Source organism: Halichoeres trimaculatus, unplaced genomic scaffold (assembly GCF_033239565.1).
Source record: "Halichoeres trimaculatus isolate MK-OKI-2021-1 unplaced genomic scaffold, fHalTri1.1 fHalTri1_scaffold_21, whole genome shotgun sequence".
In the NCBI taxonomy this organism is placed as follows: Eukaryota; Metazoa; Chordata; class Actinopteri; order Labriformes; family Labridae; genus Halichoeres; species Halichoeres trimaculatus.
This window is the reverse complement of record NW_027437199.1, coordinates 23,842,025-23,861,946: the sequence shown is the minus strand read 5'-3', so window position 1 is coordinate 23,861,946 and position 19,922 is coordinate 23,842,025. Positions and strand designations below refer to the sequence as shown.

At 41.7% G+C, this 19,922-nt stretch overlaps 1 protein-coding gene across 5 annotated transcripts in view; it reads right to left on the bottom strand.

Annotated features, from left to right (window-relative positions):
• Positions 1-2,049: 2,049 nt before the first annotated feature.
• LOC141810764 (neuronal cell adhesion molecule-like) overlaps positions 2,050-19,922 on the bottom strand; it is an 83,979-nt gene continuing 66,106 nt past the window's right edge. For 3 of the 5 annotated variants that reach the window (XM_074698564.1, XM_074698563.1, XM_074698565.1), the window contains 15 exons: positions 18,463-18,564; positions 18,174-18,371; positions 18,015-18,085; positions 17,687-17,912; positions 17,353-17,468; positions 16,929-17,139; positions 14,787-14,909; positions 14,526-14,702; positions 14,372-14,404; positions 13,878-13,943; positions 12,184-12,306; positions 11,928-12,083; positions 11,401-11,532; positions 11,239-11,317; positions 2,050-5,253 (listed from right to left, as the gene is read on the bottom strand). In XM_074698564.1, the coding sequence (XP_074554665.1) occupies positions 5,019-5,253; positions 11,239-11,317; positions 11,401-11,532; positions 11,928-12,083; positions 12,184-12,306; positions 13,878-13,943; positions 14,372-14,404; positions 14,526-14,702; positions 14,787-14,909; positions 16,929-17,139; positions 17,353-17,468; positions 17,687-17,912; positions 18,015-18,085; positions 18,174-18,371; positions 18,463-18,564 (2,048 nt within the window). In that variant the 3' untranslated portion in view covers positions 2,050-5,018. The remainder of the gene's footprint in view (positions 5,254-11,238; positions 11,318-11,400; positions 11,533-11,927; positions 12,084-12,183; positions 12,307-13,877; positions 13,944-14,371; positions 14,405-14,525; positions 14,703-14,786; positions 14,910-16,928; positions 17,140-17,352; positions 17,469-17,686; positions 17,913-18,014; positions 18,086-18,173; positions 18,372-18,462; positions 18,565-19,922) is intronic. The other 2 variants (XM_074698567.1, XM_074698566.1) reach the window with 1 other exon arrangement.

Genomic DNA, 19,922 nt, shown 5'->3' with positions numbered 1-19,922 from the left:
GGAGCCCAGTGAATCGAATCTGCTGCATCTTCCTTGCATGGACGGAGCGCCGTCGGTCACAACGGCTGAAAGTTTGTCAAGGCTCCCGTGTTCACTTACTCCAGTTTTTACAGCGTTGGAAATATCCGTGCCCTTTGTGGTATCATGCAAAGACACCAGTTACAGTAATCCCTAGTGCACTTGAAATAAACTGTCAACGGTTCATGTGAAAATGAGTAGCTGGCATACATCTGTCAAATCTGTACTCTCATCCAGCTCCAGGGAGAAATATTTGCAGTTCAGCATCACGTCTTCTAGCTTTTCCTCAACATGATTTGGATTGTCGAAAATTCTTTGTGTCACTGTGCAACGAGACAGAGAGGCTGTTTCAAAGTTTTTGGCCATATTGTCATCTCCAAACAATTTAGCCATCTCTAATGCACACCGCTTCACCATCTCGTCATGGAACAGGGGTTTCTTTGCTTTAGCAAGCTCAAGGGAAACAGCATAAGATGCCTTGAGAGCTGACTCCTGTACAGTTGTGGTTTTGGTGAAAGGGCTCTGCTGTCGATGTACTTTTCCTTTGAGGTCAGCAATGATAGCGGCCCTGGCGGCTCCAGTGTATTTTTTCGTATTTGTCTTTTTGCATAGTGTAATTGTGGAGTCTTAAGTTGAAATCTTTCATGGCTAATTTTGTTTCGAGACACCTTTTCGTTGCTAGGCGCTGCCCAAGTAACTGCCTGTTGCAGCAGCTTTCTCTTCTTTGTCCATTTCTTGTCATTTTTTTCGTCTCTTTTTCGTCATCTTTGTATTTGGAGTGGATCATCACTTTGTATGGTTCATTGTTGGTCATGGACACCAGACTTTTTGTGGCTTCAGTGACATTTTTACTACTTTTCTCCTGTGATTGTCTGGAGATCCTACATGTAACCATGGCTGCATTGTTTACATGAGAAATTAGCTGTTAGCAGCCTGTAGCATGTCAATGCTAACTAGTGTAAGGCTTGATGATTTCCCTCGAGGTGAGGAGGAGGAGATGAGGATGACGTGTTGGTTCTCGGGTGGACCTGTCCTTCCATCCATCGTTGTTGGGAACGTGGGCTCTGTCTCCGGTGGGATGGACAAGCTAGCCGTGCTAGCCCAGCGGCATCGTGCTGTTCACGGACGTGGCCGACGGAGCTGACATCGGACGCCGGCCCCACATTGGAGGAGCTTCGCCTGCTGTGGGCAGACAGGATCCAGGAGACAGAGACTGAACAGACTGCTGGGGAGGCTCAGTCCTGGACCCTGTGGAGGTGGAGACTGGCTGGGCTGGAGAAATACTTTATTTATTCCCCTGGGAATAAATAAAGTATTTTCTATTCTATTCTATTCTATCCTATTCTATTCTAAACCAGGAGTCCCCAACCTTTTTTAAACTGAGTGCTACCTCATGGGAAATGAGTGGCACAAAGGGCTACTTGTCTGACAATCACTTTCTGAACAAAACTGCGCAGACCACTTTCTAATAACATTAATCATAGAAGAAGTAATACCATGTGAAGAGACTGCTCGCAGGTCAATGTTAATTATTTTACAATTATTATTAATGATTTACAGAACAATGGTGTTGGGAAGGAGCTCCATTGTGGCCAGTGCTGTTGTGGCAGTGGTGGAACACACTTTGCGGGCACCCTAAGTGGGTCTTGAGGGCACCACGTTGGTGACCCCTGCACTAAACACATTGGTTTGCCTTTGAATTCGTTGAAGAGGTGATCTGTTTCCCATCTTACTTGAAAGGCATGGTTTTCTTGGTCAACAGCTTGTGGTGGTCTGTTGAGGACATACATTGTTGTGTTTCCATGCTAAGTTGGAAGCAAAGATTTGAAGGATGTCAAAATACAATTGCCTTGGCAGAAATCAATTTTAAGTGATGCAGAGAGCCCATATGTGACATTGATGAATAAAGAGGGATCTGCTGCTCTGGAAGCCGAAAAAGCACTGAGGGTTGATCTCTGTGGGTTGTTTAACAAATGAAAGACTCTTACATGATCAACTGAACATACATGCAAACAGAAGAAACATGACCAGTTTGAAATCCAGAAACCAACATTTATTTAATTTTTTTAAACTTCATTTGAAATACAAAATATTTTGCAATATCATACTGTAGAGTAAACCTTTTTGACAGCTGTTCATGCTCCTCATAACTTCAACATTAACCAGAAAGCCATATTATATTATATAATATACTGTATGTTCACCAGTCAACATTGTCTCCAGGGTGTTCACACTCCAGGTGGTCAGTCTGTGTAACGGCCCGGGCCAGTCTTCTTTCTGTGTGCTCCGAACTACAGCTTCCTTTAGTTTCTGGATGCACACTCCTAAAAACGATGTCACAGTTTCATATTATATCGAGTTTATGACTACATTTCTGCAAGCTGTGCTCACAGACAAGGTGTGGTTTCAAACTGGACTCAAGATGTGTTTGAAATGGTACATCCAGTTTAAGTGTGCAGCTCTTCATAAAAAAAAGAAATACAGAAAAGGTGCGTGAACTGTCAAAGACAGAAACATTACAGGTGTCACAAGAGCTCAGTCACAAGTTCAATAATTTCCTTGATACCTGATAGGCTAAACATTTGCAAATTCACCTTAGTTCAAAAAATGAAAAAAAGGGAAGTTTCCACTGCAAATGAAAGTGAAAAAACTGTAAATAGTTTCATTTCACGCAACACCATCTTTTACCCTTCAACCCATAAAGCAGCAGGGTGGATTGAGGCCGAGCTCTCACCTCTGACCTCAACAAACTACGTTCCATTCAAGCCATTATTTACAAAATACAACAAAAACATCTACATGTGGAAAGCTGACGCATCGCAAACCTGAAAACTTGATGCAAGTTATGATAAAAGTAAGATGTGGAAATGTTTCCTGAAAAAAAAATGTCTGGTTGGGAGTAGGAGTGGATTGCTGGACACATCAGAATCAGACTGTTATCCATGAAAAGCAAAAGTTTACACCACGCACGCTGTAATGTGGGAGCATGCATGTGCGCCACACACACACACACACACACACACACACACACTCACACATGCGCTTATGCACCCAAACATTCACACACAAGCTTCATTCGTTTACAGAAAAAGAAAACTCGCCAAGTGCTGCCCTAGTGACAAACACTGACAGAAGGTTAAATGCATAAACCAAAAGTCACCAGTGTGTTCACCGTTTATATTTTCATTCACAGTAACAGATAACACTTGTTTCCACATTCAGTATCATGACGCAGGTTTACTACCCCTTGATTTTTAAGTGCTACCTGAAACAGGAAGTCCCGCCCTGATAGTGGTCTGTGCCAGATGGTGAGTCTGGTTCCTTTTGGCAGTTACCTGTGAGCAGGTTGGCAGTAGGTGGTGCTGCTGAGCAGCGGCTCCTCCTCTACATGAATGAGTTTGACATCTCCTGAGCTGTTCAGGCTGCGGTCAGGTTTCCGTCACATTTCCTCTGTCTTGAATTCCCAGTGAATGATGTGATTTGCTTTTCTGATTTTATGCCTGCTCATGCGTGAGTGTATGATTGTCAACAAGTTCACAACACTGAAACTGAAAAGTACCCCTTGCTTGAAATGCTCTACTGTGAAATGCTCGTTTTTATGTTAGTGACTAATTTTCAGCATTTTTTAAGACTTAAGAGATAAGTGGAGTCAGAAACGACAGTGTTAGCTATGACTAGCTTAAACTAAAGCAAAACTGCATTAAATTGTCTTGATTTTTAATATGACTTAATGAACATCAACCGAACCCTTCCAAGCTGTGTTTAAGAAGGGACGTATTTGCATGAATCTGAGTCACTGTTCTCTGCAAAGGCACTAAAAATCATGCTGACAGGTTCTTAATCATATAATCTCTTCTCTCCCCTGCACAACTAAAGAGCAGACAAGTGGAAATGTAGTATAGGACATTCTTAAGGTAGCTTTAACTTATTATAATACTATTAGTGGAGGAAAACCTTGCACAGTGGCTCTTGAAAGCAATTGACAGTGAGAACAGATCAATCACATGTGTTTGGTTAGTGCTCAAGAAGAACAGGCCTAGGGTTGGTTTGAAGGAACAAATTGTTAAAGAAAATGACAGACTGAGCTTGAGGAAACCAAAAAAGGGTGACTGGAGTAGATTGGGGAGTTCTGGCTGGCTTGCTGGCTGGCTGGCTGGCTGGCGTGAGAAGGAGTGACTCAAAGTGTTTGTGTCCAGGTTTTCAAAGACTTCCAAAGACATCCCTGACCTCAGGACATAGATCTTGTCTTACTCTATGACATATGTAGAAACAGTTCATCCTTCTGTAACAGACAAGTGCTAGCTTCTACTTTGTGTCAGCCATGTTCATAAAGACACTGCTGCAATTTTTCTCTTAATATCAAACACCATCGAACACTTAAAGTAGAAAAAATAAAAACAAAACCAAGAGGCATATCCAGGCGTGCACCATATACAATCCCAACACACAGCTCACCTCTGCAACAACTTACACGAGGATGATCAAATGCATAATAGGATCATGAAATTTTCCATGCAGATGAGTGTTTTTGATGATTATTGGCCTGCCTGTGGGTGGTGTACTGCACTCAGGTAAAATATACGTGTGGATACAAGTTGTAGGATGTTTGTAACGATCATATAGCACTAACACACACACGCTTGGCCAAACTTCTTAGTCTGAGCGCTAAAACTCTTTCTGGTACATTCCTTGAGCTCCTTCTGTATTGCTTCCTTTCTCTTTTCTCAGAGTCTTCACATTCCTCATCTCTTGCCTTCTTTTAATGGTCATGGGGGGTGTGTTTTGTCACGTAGAGTGTGTGGATCAGGGGTCACAGTGTGACAGGGGGCTGAAGATGAGGGTGTGTCAGCAGATAGAGTGACAGCCACCATGGTTAGAGGAAGGCATCCACATCTACTGTCACCTTAGCAACTGTCACCACCGGCGGCGCCCATGGTCACATTTGCCAGGGTGACAAAGAGTGGACATAGTAACCGTTGCAGCCAGGCCTCCGCTTGTGGTTAGACAAACGAGTTCATGGCGTTGACGGGCGATGGGGCCTCCGAGCTCTCGTTACCTTCGTGTGTGTCTTTTTCTTTCTTTCCGCTGTACTGGCCGATGAAGGAGCCGTCTTCATTAAACTGTCCATCTCCACCCTCCCCGTAGTCCACCAGGCTGTCATCACTCTCATCACGCCGCACTGTCCCGTTGGACGGCGTCCGACTGCCCTTTAACGGCTTGTGGTCCTCTGTGTCACTACAAAGTGGAGAAGATAAATTCTGAGAACATATTTCACACTCTGTGTTTTGTTTTTGCAGGGGTCAGAAACCCTTGTGTTAATCAGAAGTAGGAAGATTACTCTCAAGGGTTTAACATGAACTTTTTACTTTTCCACCGAACAACATCCATGAAGCCACTTTCCTTAAACAAAAGCCGAAGAAAGTCTGTGCTAAAAAAGTGTCAATGGTGAAGTGAACTTGAAGATATTTCCAAATACACACAGGGATATGTTTAAAAAGTACAGCAGGAGGACTCTGCATTATAAAAAATCATGTTGCTTTAAATTAGTAAATACAACAACAGAGTCAATGCTTCTGCAATAACAAACTGTCTTCTGAGTCAGGTCAAATGAAGGTGGCAGTTATCATAGAGCAATCTCCACCAAATCCTCAGTTATCTACAAAGCAGCCAAGACAGGCCAAGTTTGCAGCCATGGTCTTGCTGTTTAGCAACACTCCAGCCTTTATGAATGTGTATGGGTGTGTGTGTGTGTGTGTGCATGCTGCATGCATGTATGTGTGTGTGTATGTGTGTGGGTGTGTGTGTGTGTGCACGATGTGTGTGTGTGGGTGTGTGTGTGTAAGCGTGTGAGTTTTTACTACAATGTGATGTTTTAATTGGGACCTGCCAAGGGACTGCAGATGTAAACTAGCTCCAAGCTAACTCTGGTACAATGCATCAAATGGTAACATTTATGTCGAATATTGTACATGGTCCCTTTATAAATCAAATAAAAGTAAAAATAATACTAATAATATAATAATAATTTTGTGTTACTATTAATCATAAGAGAATGTTTGTGGATTTTCAACTTTTTAACACGCTGTACAGCCTCTGTTGGCGGCCGTTACCAAACTGCAGGGGGCAGCGTATTACAAACCCACATCTACTACAGTACTAAACTAGAGTAGAAGAAGCTGTTTACACTGTTTACAAGTTTACTTCTGCGTGGCCCCAATTTTGCGGCAGAAAAAAGTCATACTGGTGATCTTTGAGTGATGAATCATATAAGTGCCAGTATATTTGTACTCCAGACACTATGAGCTCCTGTTTGTCTGAGCATCTCTGTGCAGTCAGAAATTTTAAAATGTGAGTGACAGACTTTTCCGCTTGAAAAAAAAAAAAAAAAAAAAAAAAGGTACTTCATGCTTATTGTACAGTGGAGCAACTCAGTAACAGCTATTAACAATGTGTAAAACTGTTGAGGTATCAGTTCTGTTTTAAACATGGTGCTGTTTGCATTAAGGGTTAGTGACTGCTGCGAGAGAAGTTCTGCCAATGCGTGCTGTTCAGTCTTGCAATACTCACCTTAAAATACAAAAATTTTACAATTATATTATCCAAAATGCTTTCTGATTACATGCATGATCAAAATGCACCTTTTCCCATCAGATAAAGTCAGCTGTCTTTGATTAGTTTGTATGATAAATCTGAAAGAAATTCCTGTTTAAATCAACACTATGCAAGCTCTACAATCAGAATATTACAGAACAGTAACTATTTCCAGGCTCAGTGCAGTTGCGTTAAAAGAAATTAAACAGATAGAAATGAGAAGACGTTTTAAATCAGGGCTAGTATTAGTCTCTGATGTTGTACAGTGGGGCAAAAAAAGTATTGTCTGCCACTGATTTTGCAAGTTCTACTTAGAAAGATGAGAGAGGTCTGTAATTTTCATCAGAGGTACACTTCAACTATGAGAGACAAAATGAGAAAAAATATCCAGGAAATCAAATTGTAGGATTTTTAAGAAATTTATTTGTAAATTATTGTGAAAAGTAAGTATTTGGTCAATAACAAAAGTTCAACTCGGTACGTTGTAATATAACCTTTGTTGGCAATGATAGAGGTCAAACGTTTCCTGTAAGTCTTCACCAGGTTTTCACACACTAGCTGGTATTTTGACCCATTCCTCCATGCAGCTCTCCTCTACAGCAGTGATGTTTTGAGGCTGTTGCTGGGCAACACAGACTTTCAACTCCCTTCACAAGTTTTCTGTGGGGTCAAGGTCTTGAGACTGGCAAGGCCACTCCGAAGCCTTGAAATGCTTTTACAGAGCCACTCCTTCATTGCATGAGCGGTGTGTTTGCGATCATTGTCATGCTGGAAGAACCAGCCATGCTCCATCTTCATTGCGTTCACTGATGGAAGGAGATTTTGGCTGAAAGTCTCATCATACATGGCCCGTTCAGTTTTCCCTTAGCACAAATCAGTTGTTCTGTCCCCTTTGCAGAAAAAAAGCCCTAAAACATGAGGTTTCTACCCTCATGCTTCACAGTAGGTATGGTGTTCTTGGGATGTAACCCAGCATTCTTCCTTCTTCAAACACGATGAGTTGAGTTTTTACCAAAAAGTTCTATTTTGGTTTCATCTGACCACATGATATTCTCCCAATCCTATTCTAGATTAACCATGTGCTCTCTGGCAAACTTTAGACAGGCCTGGACATGTACTGGTTTAAGCAGGGGGACATGCCTGGTGCTGCAGGATTTGAGTCCCCTTCAGTGTAGTGTTAATGATGGTATTTGGTTACTTATGTCTCAGCTCTCTGCCAGTCATTCATCAGGTTCCTCCGTGTAGTTCTGGGATTTTTGCTCACCATTCTCGTGATCATTTGGACCTCACAGGATGAGATCTTGTGTGAGGCCCCAGATTGAAGGAGATTATCAATGGTCTTGTGTGTCTTCCATTTTCTTCCACTTGCTCCCTAAGTTGATTTATTCACACCAACCTGCTTGACAATTGTAGATTCACTCTTCCTAGCCTGGTGCAAGTCTACAATTGTCATCCAGGGCCCTGTTCTACGTAGCAAGTTCAGCCTAGCGAGATAGCCTTGGAGCTACCTCACTGAACTAAGCGCAGTAGCCAGCGGCCTCTAATAAGAGCACAAACACACGTTTACCTCCATTTCCAGGTCTGTACTCTGTGTGCCGCCTTTGTCAGTGCTGTCCAATGAGAGCACTGATCGCCACACACGTGGATGTGTTTACAGAACATAGTCCACTTGCAAAAAGTACAATCTGAATACGAACTGCACCAAACAAAAAAAATAAAGTCCGCTTTGGTCCGGACCAACGAGTGGACCAAAGGACTTTTCTGGGCCCTGTTCTACGAAGCAAGTTCAGTCTAGCGAGATAGCCTTGGAGCTACCACGCTGAACTGAGCGCGGTAGCCGGCGGTCTCGCTACACGGTTTTACGACGCTGGTTATCAACCTCATAAGTGGATCCAGCTAGGCAATGAGCGCGTGCACACATATAAGGCAGAGCCCACTGCATCTGACCAATCCCGAACATGGAGCAGTCTGGAGCGTCAGAGCAGGCCGGAGAGAGAAGGAGCGCATACTTCACACAGGAGGAGCAGGAGGTGATCATGAGGAAGTATGACGAGCTGAAACATGTAATTAACGTTAAAAGCAACACCGTCGCTGCTGCTAAAGCACGGAAGGAGTGCTAGCAGAAAATTGCCGACGGTCTAAATGCGTAAGTGTAGTGGTGTAGTGCAAATAAAATATTTTGTGCCATTATCATCCTGAAATAGCACTGTTCACCATGCACTTTTACTGTAACATGCAACATATCTAGTTTAGCTCTTACATGAATTTATTCATTAGTTCATTCCTATTGTGTTTATATTTTTTGTGTGATATGTAGCCCACATGAGCCCTACATGAATTCCTGTCACGATTTTAATATGGGCAAGAAAATATTGTCATGGAACAGAAGTGTTGGCATTGAAGATCTTATTACGGCAATGACAGTTCTTCAACTACCTGTAGAAAGTGTCATGTACTACCAACCCCTCCCTGGAAAACTGGTAACTTTCATAGAGGTGGTCATCCGAAAAAGAGAGTGGGTCGGGCTCCGATGTACACGGGATCCTCTAAGAACGGACAAGCCATTTTTTCTTGAGGGCTCATTGGTCAGTGGGCGGGGTTTTAATAGTCTGCGAGTTCAATCTGGAACCTAACCTGCCCCGGAGCAGGTTAGCCGTTCAGCGTACGTTGCCATGGAGACTCGCCTCGCTGAGGAGTGATCCTGTGTCGTAGAACAGGGAATCCGAAACCTATCCTCAAAGCTACCTCGCTAGGCAGTAATCCTGCATCGTAGAACAGGGCTCTGGTCTGAATACAGTCTTACTGTTTGAGGCTGTGGACAGGTGTCTTTTATACAGATAATGAGTTCAAACAGGTGCCATTAATAGAGGTAATGAGTGGAGGACAGAAGAGCTTTAAAGAAGAAGTTACAGGTCTGTGAAAGCCAGGAATCTTGCTTGTTTGAGGGTGACCAAGTACATATTTTCCACCCTAATTTACAAATAAATTCTATGAAAATGCTTCAATGTGATTTCATGTTTTTTTTTCTCATTAAGTCTCTCGTAGATGAAAATTACAGACCTCTTATCTTTCTAAGTTGGAGAGCTTGTAAAATCAGTGGCTGACTACTTTTTTGCTTCACTGTATTTGCTGTTATGGTATGGTCTATGTCTTCTTGCTTTTTGTTCAGCTGAAGTCAGAGTCATTGCTTACAGGCATGCTGGATTTTACCATCTCGTCTTACCTCTCTATAGACCTGAACAAGCCAAACAAAGATAAGAATGGAAGCACACATGAAAAGCAATTCACAAGCCACACTGAGTGTCTGCTCTTTTCTTTTTTTAACACAGACAAAACAAAGCATGCATATGTGGCCACAATTAGAGCACGACAATAACATCACATCCACACCAACACATAATCATTCATTTAAAGCAACTACTGCATTTACAGGTAAATCTGAGGAACTGGATGAGGAGATTTACAGAGAGGGTATTCTGCTTTCTCATTTTAAACATGGATTTAGAGCAGGGATGTCAAAGTCGTGCCATGGAGGGCCGAGAGGCTGCAGGTTTTCGTTGCCACCAAAAACTCCACCAGCTGATTTCACTGATTACCTCACATTCAAGCAGAGAGCAGGGACTAATCTAATCTAAAGTGAAATCAGCTGGTGGAGTTTTTGGTTGTAAAGAAAACCTGCAGCCCCTCGGCCCTCCATGGCACGACTTTGACACCTGTGATTTAGAGTAACAAAGAGTACTTTTAGAAAGTGCTACATGTTCAATTCTTCGTGTGCAATTTCATTGCACTTGTTGCAATGACAAATAAAGTTCTATTCTATGTTCATATGCTGAAGGAATCCTTGAACAGGTCTCCAGAGGGCTGGCCAATCAGAGGCAAAGGGGAAGGGGGCTTGTGGAGCGGGGACTCTGAAAGAGACAGTAGCTAATATGAAGTGTTTCTGACTGAGGCTGAAATAAGGGTTTCCTAAAACAATAGTGAAAGAGAAATAGGGATTATTTTGAGCTTTAAAACATTTAAAGTCGTTATAGGAGCCCCACAGAGACAAAATGAAGGCTGAAAAAAAGCAGCGCCCCCCCTCTTTAAAGTCAGTTGGAGCCTGAGACAGGAGTGTGAGAAAAATCCTTATCTCCTTTTCTCTCCTACTTCCTCCTCCTCCTTATAATCCTTTTTCTTACTTTTCTTTATTTCTCTTTTAATCTTTTCCTTAGGTAGAGAGGAGAGCACTGACATTGAGGTGATGCTAAAGCTAACTGTTAAGCCTAGATTCCTTGAGGCCCTTAGAGCCCTAGTTCAGAGAAAAGAGGCTATATGTTAGCTTATATGAAAAATGTAATGAACTAACTTTAGGACTTGTTTTAGTTGTTTCTAGAGCAGTTAAGACACATTTATCTAAGCCTGAGACAAGCATACATGTTAATATTGACACTTTTTAAACTCTATTAATCTGATGTGGATTAGGTGTAGGGCATGTGGTGATTAAACTCAAGGGAGAGGCTTGTTTGGTCTTGCCTCTATGGATTGTTTGGTCTCTGCAGCCTCATCAAATGTTCTATATACAAACAGTGAAGCCAGGACACAGCGGAGAAAATAATTCTGATGCAGTCCTCACTTTAAAACAAGCCTCACCTGTATTCTCCAAATGTCCCATCATCCTCCTTCATTGGCTGGATTTCTGGGTCTTGATGAGCGTCTTCTTTCTCTTTCACTAGAGATTACACAATATTTTTGCTCAATCTTCCAGTGATGCATTACAAAAAAGACAGTATGCAGCATTCATATCTGAATTACCTGGATATTTGCCACCTTTGTTCCTCTTGATGAAGCACACTATGAGAAGGACCAGGATGAGGAGAGCAATGGCACACATCAGCCCGATAAACCAGCCCTGGGTGGCTATGTCCACCTGCCGGCTGGGTACGGCTAAAAAAACAAGAAGTGAGTCTAACTTTTAATGAATCTCAATCCAGGGATTGCCATGCAAAATTTCACGGTTCTAACATGCTGTAAACAGAGGAATGATTTTTTTAAAAAAAGGTTAAATGATGTTGATTGGTGCTGTGAGGGACAAAAGGACAGGAAATCAAAAGTCAGCACAGGAACAATGGGCCTCAGATTAATCATCTACATGGATTATCAATGATTTAACCCACACTCATGGTGTTATTGTCATGCATCAGACCAAAGCCTGCACACAAACCAGGATTTTCACTATGTCAAGTCTGGATCTAGTTGGTGATGTGCACTAAGAGAACAAGGATGAGAAAACAAGGCGACAAATAAAAGAAAGACATCCATCCTGAGGCATGCTGCCTCACCTGGCACTGTTACCAACACCTCATTTGTCTTGTGGACCGTCGGGTCAGCCGGGTCTCTAGCTACTACTCGCACCTTATACAACGTCCCTGGCTTCAAACCTTTTATCATATGCCAGTGTGATCCATTTACCAACTCCTTTTTCCAGTCCTCTTTACCTGGAACAGGTGTGGTGGATGGAGAGGGGTTAGAAAAAACAGAGTCCTTTGGGAGAATATCTGTATGAGTGATGGTGTTAGATACAAATTAAAGCCTTACTGTTTTCTACACTATACTCCACATAAAAATTCTTATGTTGTCCAAAGTAATCCCAACTGATCACCGCACCCTCCTCCGATACAGACATGTTCACTGTGCCAAACGCAGGACCAACCGGGGGTGCTGAATACGAAGGAGAGAAGAAATCAAGGACTTGTATTGTATACTGCAGCACTTCTTTAAAGTCAGATGTTTCTTAGCTGTGATTTTATTTTTAAGAGCTGAGTAGCTTCATTACAGGTTAGATCATTCAGAAAAGCAATCTTTGAGGAAAAATCAGAGTCCAAAAATATCTGTCATAGATTTTGCATTAACTTATAGTAGTTTGAAGTATAACACTAAGAATATCATGGTTCATGTATTTGAAAGGGTTTTGCACTCACTAAGAGATGTTATAAGGAGGATCTTGTAATTGCACTCCCTTGCCACCTTCTGGCACACTGTTGTAAATTACTTTTAGCAAGGTGTGTCTTTGTTTGGAACAAATTTCCTTTGTTCAAGACAAATTTTGTACTGGATACAATCCTGGTTATGTCCTTCCAGTCATCTACCAAGCAAAGCTAATGTAACCTGGCTCTTCATTTTATTCATAGACTTTCAAGTTTGTACAGACCACTGCAGAATAACTGCTGAATGTGGGTTGGAAGCTTTCTAATGCTCTTCTGTCCTTTTTTCTGTCTGATAGTGAGACTACAGTGTCCACCATCACTACAAAATTAATCACAGAATTCATTTTCAGCAGAGAAAAACACAGATAACTGTGTTTTATCTCTTCTCACTGCTTAACCTCGCCGTTATCATACAGACCTAGATGTGCCATAAATTAACCTCTTAAGACCCGAGCTTCTGTCTGGTCTGCATTTTTTAGTTTACCTTGCTTTTTTGGATAAGTAAGACCTCATAAGTACAATCACCAAACTTTGTCTTTGTACGAGAGGTTTGATTATTTGTGTTATAAGTTCCCTATAATGTGTTTATTAGTGGCGTTATTGCACTTAACTATGTTGTTTTCTTCACTAAAATGGGTGTAATGTGGTTTCCTCAAAATATGATGTGGGTAGTGTCCCTTAATGTGGCTGATAGGTCAAAGTATAAAAAAATGAAGTATCATGAGTCGGAGAGGCAGAAGTGTAATGTCCACATATGGACGCTGGGTCTTAAGAAGTTAACCCAGTTCTGGTCGGCCTGACCTGGAAGCTAAAATGTAGAAATTCAAAATAACCTGTAACCAGCAATATTGGCACTGATGATCTCATTTTAACGTGGGATTACGATCAGGCATATATCTAGAGGGGAGACTTTTTCAAGATCCCTTTCAAACTCCTCACTGTCCCTTTAAAGGAAAAAAAGTTTTAGTAAATTTTTTTCTATATGATTAAGATAGTTTTTTGGGATGCACCAAAATGAAAATCCTTGACCGTAACCAAAAACAAAAACACCCAAAGAAATTATTATGCCTGCTAGAAGTCTCATTCCATGGTTCATTGAGATGCAGTGTTCCCCAATCAGTATATTTGGGCCCCCCAGCAAGTGCTGCTGTTGGGCCCCCAAAAAAGACAACTTTCAAAATGTGACACCTTATGTTTCTGCTAATAGATCTATATTTTCAGACCAAGATGGACCATTTTTAGCACAAAGATTATGGATCATAAAATACTGGGGAAAATAGAAGGCGACACAGGGAGTGCTTGTACCCTTGTGAAGAGGAGGATGCAGGGACTGAGTGATGGGGGAGGTTGAGAGTGGGGGCACTGTGAGGCCTGAAAGAACATGAAGAAGAGTGAGACAACACGCAAACCCTGTGCAGTAATAAATTGCAAAGAAAGAGAATTACATAGGAATAAACGAGCCACATGCTGAGCAGAGCAGCATGCATATTACTGAATCATGTTCTTTGTTGCATTCATTTCTACTGCAGGTTTATAAAATGTGTCCCAACTGAAAATGCTCAAGTGTCATGCAAGTTGCTTTAAATAAAACTGCTTTATGAGAATAGGGTGAAAATATAAACCTTAAAATATCTTATAAAAAATCTTTTAAAAAAATCGTATGAATCCAGTATAAATCTTACACATGCTAACTCAGTAACATGCAAGGATAACTGGTGAAATGAACTCCTGCTGCTAAGCTTTTTTTGCTTTTAACATTTAATAAACATGCAGCTGCTTCCAGTGGCAACTCAGGTTACCTTTGCCTGCCACTACAGTAGGCTGAGTATGAGCTTTTGAAGGAGAAGACAAGGATGAGAGGAAAGAAAGAGCGAAGTATAAGGTAGTTAGACCTGATGAAACTGTCCTTCTAAAGAGAATGCAACTCACTGTGAAGGAAACTAAAAATCTCACCGGAGTCCATGACTGTGAAGGCCTCTTCTGTGATGATCGGCCCTGAGCCCTTAATCGTCTTTGCACTCAGGTAAAACTTGTAGAGCATGCTGGAGTTCAGGCTGCTCAGAGTGATGGTGGTCTCATTGGCAAGGAGCGTCATGACTTTGAGTGGACCCAGTTCACTGCTGTTGTTGACTAAGGAGAAACAAGGGAGGATCATGGTGAAGATTATCATGAAGAAGGGAGACGGGAAAACATACAGGCTGGTAGGAAGTCTACCTGGTTGGTATTTCAGTGTGTATCCAGCGAGGCGCCCATTGTTCTTTTCTGGGGGGCCCCATTCCAATGTGAGTGAGTCCAAACTGGGGTTTACAACATTTAGGAAAGAAGGAGGTCCTGGAACTGAAACCATATTCAATGATATGTTAACACAGATAGAAAGGAGAAATTCTGAATGCTCAGACTAAAGGTGCAGATTTTCAAACCTCTACATATTTTTATGTTGTAGAAATCCCTCAATCTGACTGTTAACTGATCAAAATGCTCTGTTCTAAAAAAGCTCCAGATCTTTATGAGATCTGTAGGAGACTTGCTGAAATGATGAGGTCATCACATAAGGTTCTCCAAACTGGCCTCAAACACCAAGGTCTGTACTCGACAGGCTTCCAAAGGGCTGGCCAGCCAGAGGTAAGGGGGTAGGTGGAGCACAGAATCTTAGGCTGTATTCAGACCAGAAAAGTCCTTTGGTCCACTTGTTTGGTCCGGACCAAAAGCGGACTTTATTTTTTTCATTTGGTGCGGTTCGTATTCAGATTGTACTTTTTGCAAGTGGACTATATTCTGTAAACACATCCACGTGTGTGACGATCGGTGCTCTCATTGGACAGCACTGACAAAGGCGGCACACTAGAGTACTACACAGAGTACAGACCTGGAAATGGAGGTAAACGTGTGTCTGTGCCCTTATTAGAGCTGCTAAATCATTTTCAGTTTCAAGAGCAGCTCCTTCAAAGCAGGCTTAACAACACCGTTTACAATTTAGGAACAGCGAAGATGAATGCACGCAGCAAGGAGACGCTATGCTCTGCGTGTCCTGACCCACAACATGCCAGCAACAGCGTGGCTAAACAGAAGACGGAGGATCAGGTATGAACCAAAGACGGTTAGGTTACGGTGGCTTTATAGGCCCAAAAGGCGCATGTATCCTGTAGTTAGTTCGGATGGACCTTGGTTGGTATTCAGACCTGCACTGAGACCACCTCAAAAAGTGGGTCTTAGTCTGATTTTTTGGTCCACACCAGAGTTGGTTTGTGTCTATTCACACCTGCATGAAAAGTCCACACCAGCGTGGGAAATGAACCCTGGTCCATTTAAAGTGGACCAAACAGTCCAGGTCTGAATACGCCCTACAAGAGACAGCAGCTAAAACAAAAAGTTCTGAAACTCCAGAGGGAGAAGAATAGATTGTTGATAGATTGATAGATTTGAGCTGTAAATCAGGTAAATACTTCAGGGGTACCAGAGGGACAGAATAAAGACTAAAAATAGCATGGTACACTCTCATTAATATTACATTTTGGGCATTTATGAATTTTCTCCACTTTTCTTTAAGTCTCACATGAGCTCGGTGTCAGTGGGCATTTGATGGTGTTTATTATTATCTATAAGGAACAACTGGCAGATGTCTCCCTCTTAATTGATTCATGAAGAAGAAATAAAAAGAAGAAAAACTTGTCGAAAATCACTGCATAAAATCTCATCTCAAAAAAACTTCAGTGGAGGGGAGACAACAGTGCAGGAAAACTGTGGCCCACAACATTCAGCTGAAGTTTAAAAGATCCTGGTCAGTTTCAGGCTATTGTGAGAACTGTTTGCTTATGAAGGGCTGAGGATGCTCACTCTCTCTCCTCCCCTCTCTGGGGAGGGGCTCAGAGGTTCCCGCTGCTGCATTCTGCGCACCTGCAACGAGTGGTGTCATCAGGAGCGCCGGCTCTCAAGCTCTGCTGGAAGGAAGGACCAGCGCCAGTAGATTCCAGCTCCCACAGTGGTAATCAGGCCGACTAAGTATCCCTTGAGTATTTTGTGCATGTTCGCTTGGTGTTTTTCTCTAGTACTTACATGTGTGTGTTTTTCCCTTTTTTTCCTCTACAAGAACACTCCTGCAGCAGCGCACCCCACAGCCACTCTCTCTCATCACCTGTCATCCACATCCAAGCTCTCAATAAAAACCCTTAAAACTGCTTCTGCCTCAGCCTCACCTTTTGGGTTCAAGAAAAAACCCAGCTGGCTAAACAAATCATGACACAAGTACTCCTTAAAAATTAAAGAAGTGCAAAGCTTTATGCAGGAAAAAAATTCTGCAAGACCCCTCCTTAATTCTATGCATAATGCATTGACAACAACATAATTATCTGTACACACCTCCCTCTGGTGTCTCAAATTTCTTGCTGGGACTTGGAGGTCCCTCCCCCTTGCTGTTAAAGACCTTGATGGAGAGGTTGTAGATGCTGTAAGGCTGGAGGCCTGGCAGACGTCCCTCACTACGATTCCCACTGAATATCAAAACCTGCTCCTCCTGCTGCTTTGTCTCCCCCTCTGGCTCATGCAAGCCCCGCTCACGATGGTAGTACACCTGAAGGGAGCACACAAGAGAACATAATATGGAATAGAATAGAATAGAATAGAATAGAATAGAATAGAATAGAATAGAATAGAATAGAATAGAAAATCCTTTTATTGATCCCCAATGTAAAAATTCTTTGATGAGCTTACAAAACAAGAAGCTCCAAGTGACAGATTTTAAAAGTCTTAGTATCATAATGCTGCAGAAGTTTTCATCAGGTACCTTGTATCCCTGAAGTTTTCCTCTTACAGAAGGTAAAGGTACGGGCTCCCAGTGAACCTCTGCTAGTGTGCTGTTGTGAACCATGACCTGGACACTGTCAGGAGCAGTCAGAGGCACTGCAGAGAAGAGGCAGAGAAAGCTCAGACTCACCTCAGGACCAGAAGTACAGACCTGATCAAAATCTTAAGATTTGGTCTTAAGATTTTGATCAGGTCTGTAGAATCACATCTGTCCTGAAACAGTGAACAGGAACTCCTTGTGAACCATGGTTTTGACCAATCAGGACATTGCAAATGCTAAAACTATAACAAATGTTCACAATCAGTTGACTCACAGTCCTCTCCAGAGTATCCAATCACCACCCCAGGCTCAGGCCCACTGCCATAATCATTCAGGGCTTGAACTTTGATCTCATACAGTGCGTAGGTTGGAGTTCCAGTCACCACAAACCGGGAAACATTGGCAACAGTTTTTGAGGACCATTCCTCATCCACGTCCTTCTGTCTCCACTGAACTCTGTACTCCAGACTTGGCCCGTTGGACTGAAATCCTGTCAGCGGCTGTGAATGAATTCTCATTTTAGAAACAAACTAACCTATTGTAAACATCTTGAAAGAAAATAAGTATGTGTAAAGCTTTAATAGAACTGAGATCTATCTTACTGTCCAGGAGATGACTATGTTTCCAGGCTCTGTTCCTGCTCCCTGAACATTTGACGGATTTTCATCAGGGGCTGAAAAAAAACCCAAAACATTATAATTCCACTTGTGAGTATGTTTTTAAATTTGGACTACATTGGATTATGTTGGGTTGATTCTCGCCTGCAGGGTTGGTCCTGTACTGGCTGGAGGGCTGGCTGGGTTCACTGGTGCCAACATGATTTGAAGCCAGGACTCTGAAGGAGTAGTAGACATATGGAGAGAGGTTCAACTGTGCTGTGGTGCTCGTACCAGAAACCTCTGTGAGGTTTACCCAGACACCGGGCTGGTGGAGCAGATCTTCGTACTGGATCAGAAATTCTGAGGAGGGAAAGCAGATTCAGGATTCTAACATTTTCAATGAAGTGGTTGTTTTTTGTTATGAGTGAGCTGGAACTTAAGCATTTCATACTCTGGGTGGGACTGTTGTGTTCATCTCCTGGGATCCAGGTGAGCTGAACGGTCCTATCTGCCTGGTCTGTCAGCTCCAGGTCAGATGGGGGGTCAGGTTTTTCTGCAAACACAACAAAGACTTTAAGACTGTCTCTGTAGGAAAACATGAAGTCTGCAGCCAGTCCTCCCAAATAACTTTAACAGAAAATACTGTTGATAAACTTTATTGATTACACGAATGAATGATAAAGAGGCAATTAGTTTGCGGTTTTATACTCAGTCACATTGAAAAAGTTACGTTTCACATAGAGTTAAAATATTTTGTATGGTCACATGGTCACAAACAGCTGAAACCAGGAGGGTATCCCACGAAGCTGGCTAAAAATGGCCGGGCTATCGCAGGTAAGCATGGCTTGAATAAGCGGCTACTTTAACCTAAGCTACAACTCGTTCCACTAACGAGGCTCAGCTGATTATCAGAGATGCTTATTCAAGCCAGGCTGATCCAAGCTGCGGCTAAGCGTGTGTCCATGGAATAAATAAATCCCCAATGTGTCGATTGTCAAAATGAGGAAATCATGTCAAAACCAAGAGCAGAGATGTTTCCCTCAGCAGAGAAACAACTCCTCATGGAGTTGTATGATGACTACTAGGGCGAAATTACATAAAATGGTAACACGGTTGCAATTCATACAGCTAGAGACACTGCTGGTTCAAGAATACCATGCTGATATATATATATATATATATATATATATATATATATATATATATATATATATATATATATATATATATATATATATTTATATATATATATATACATACATATTTATATATATATATATATATATATATATATATATATATATATATATATATATATATATATATATATATATATATATATATATATGTGTGTGTGTGTGTGTGTGTGTGTGTGTGTGTGTGTGTGTGCGTATATATATATATATATATATATATATATATATATATATATATATATATATATGTGTGTGTGTGTGTGTGTGTGTGTGTGTGTGTGTGTGTGCGTATATATATATATATATATATATATATATATATATATATATATATATATATATATATATATACACACACATATATGTGTGTGTGTGTGTTGATGAAACAGCAAGATAAGCTTGACTGTAAGCCTGCCTGGGACCAGGCTTGTCGCGCTGGCTGATTCACTATGGTTACCCATCCACGCAAGCCCTAAGCCTTGTGAACTGAACTCTCACTAAAGTTAGCGAGGCTAGCCAGGCCTTGAGCTAAGCCAGCTTCTTGGGATACCTCTGGTTCAACTGGTCAGGTCAGGTCAGATGAAAACACCTGTGCCAAATTCAAGGGCATGCAAGAGGTTGTTTTCAAATGATAAGATGTATATTAAGAAACACATACAAATAACATAACAGATAAGGGTCTTGATATGAAAAGTGAACATTTAAAAAGAAAATG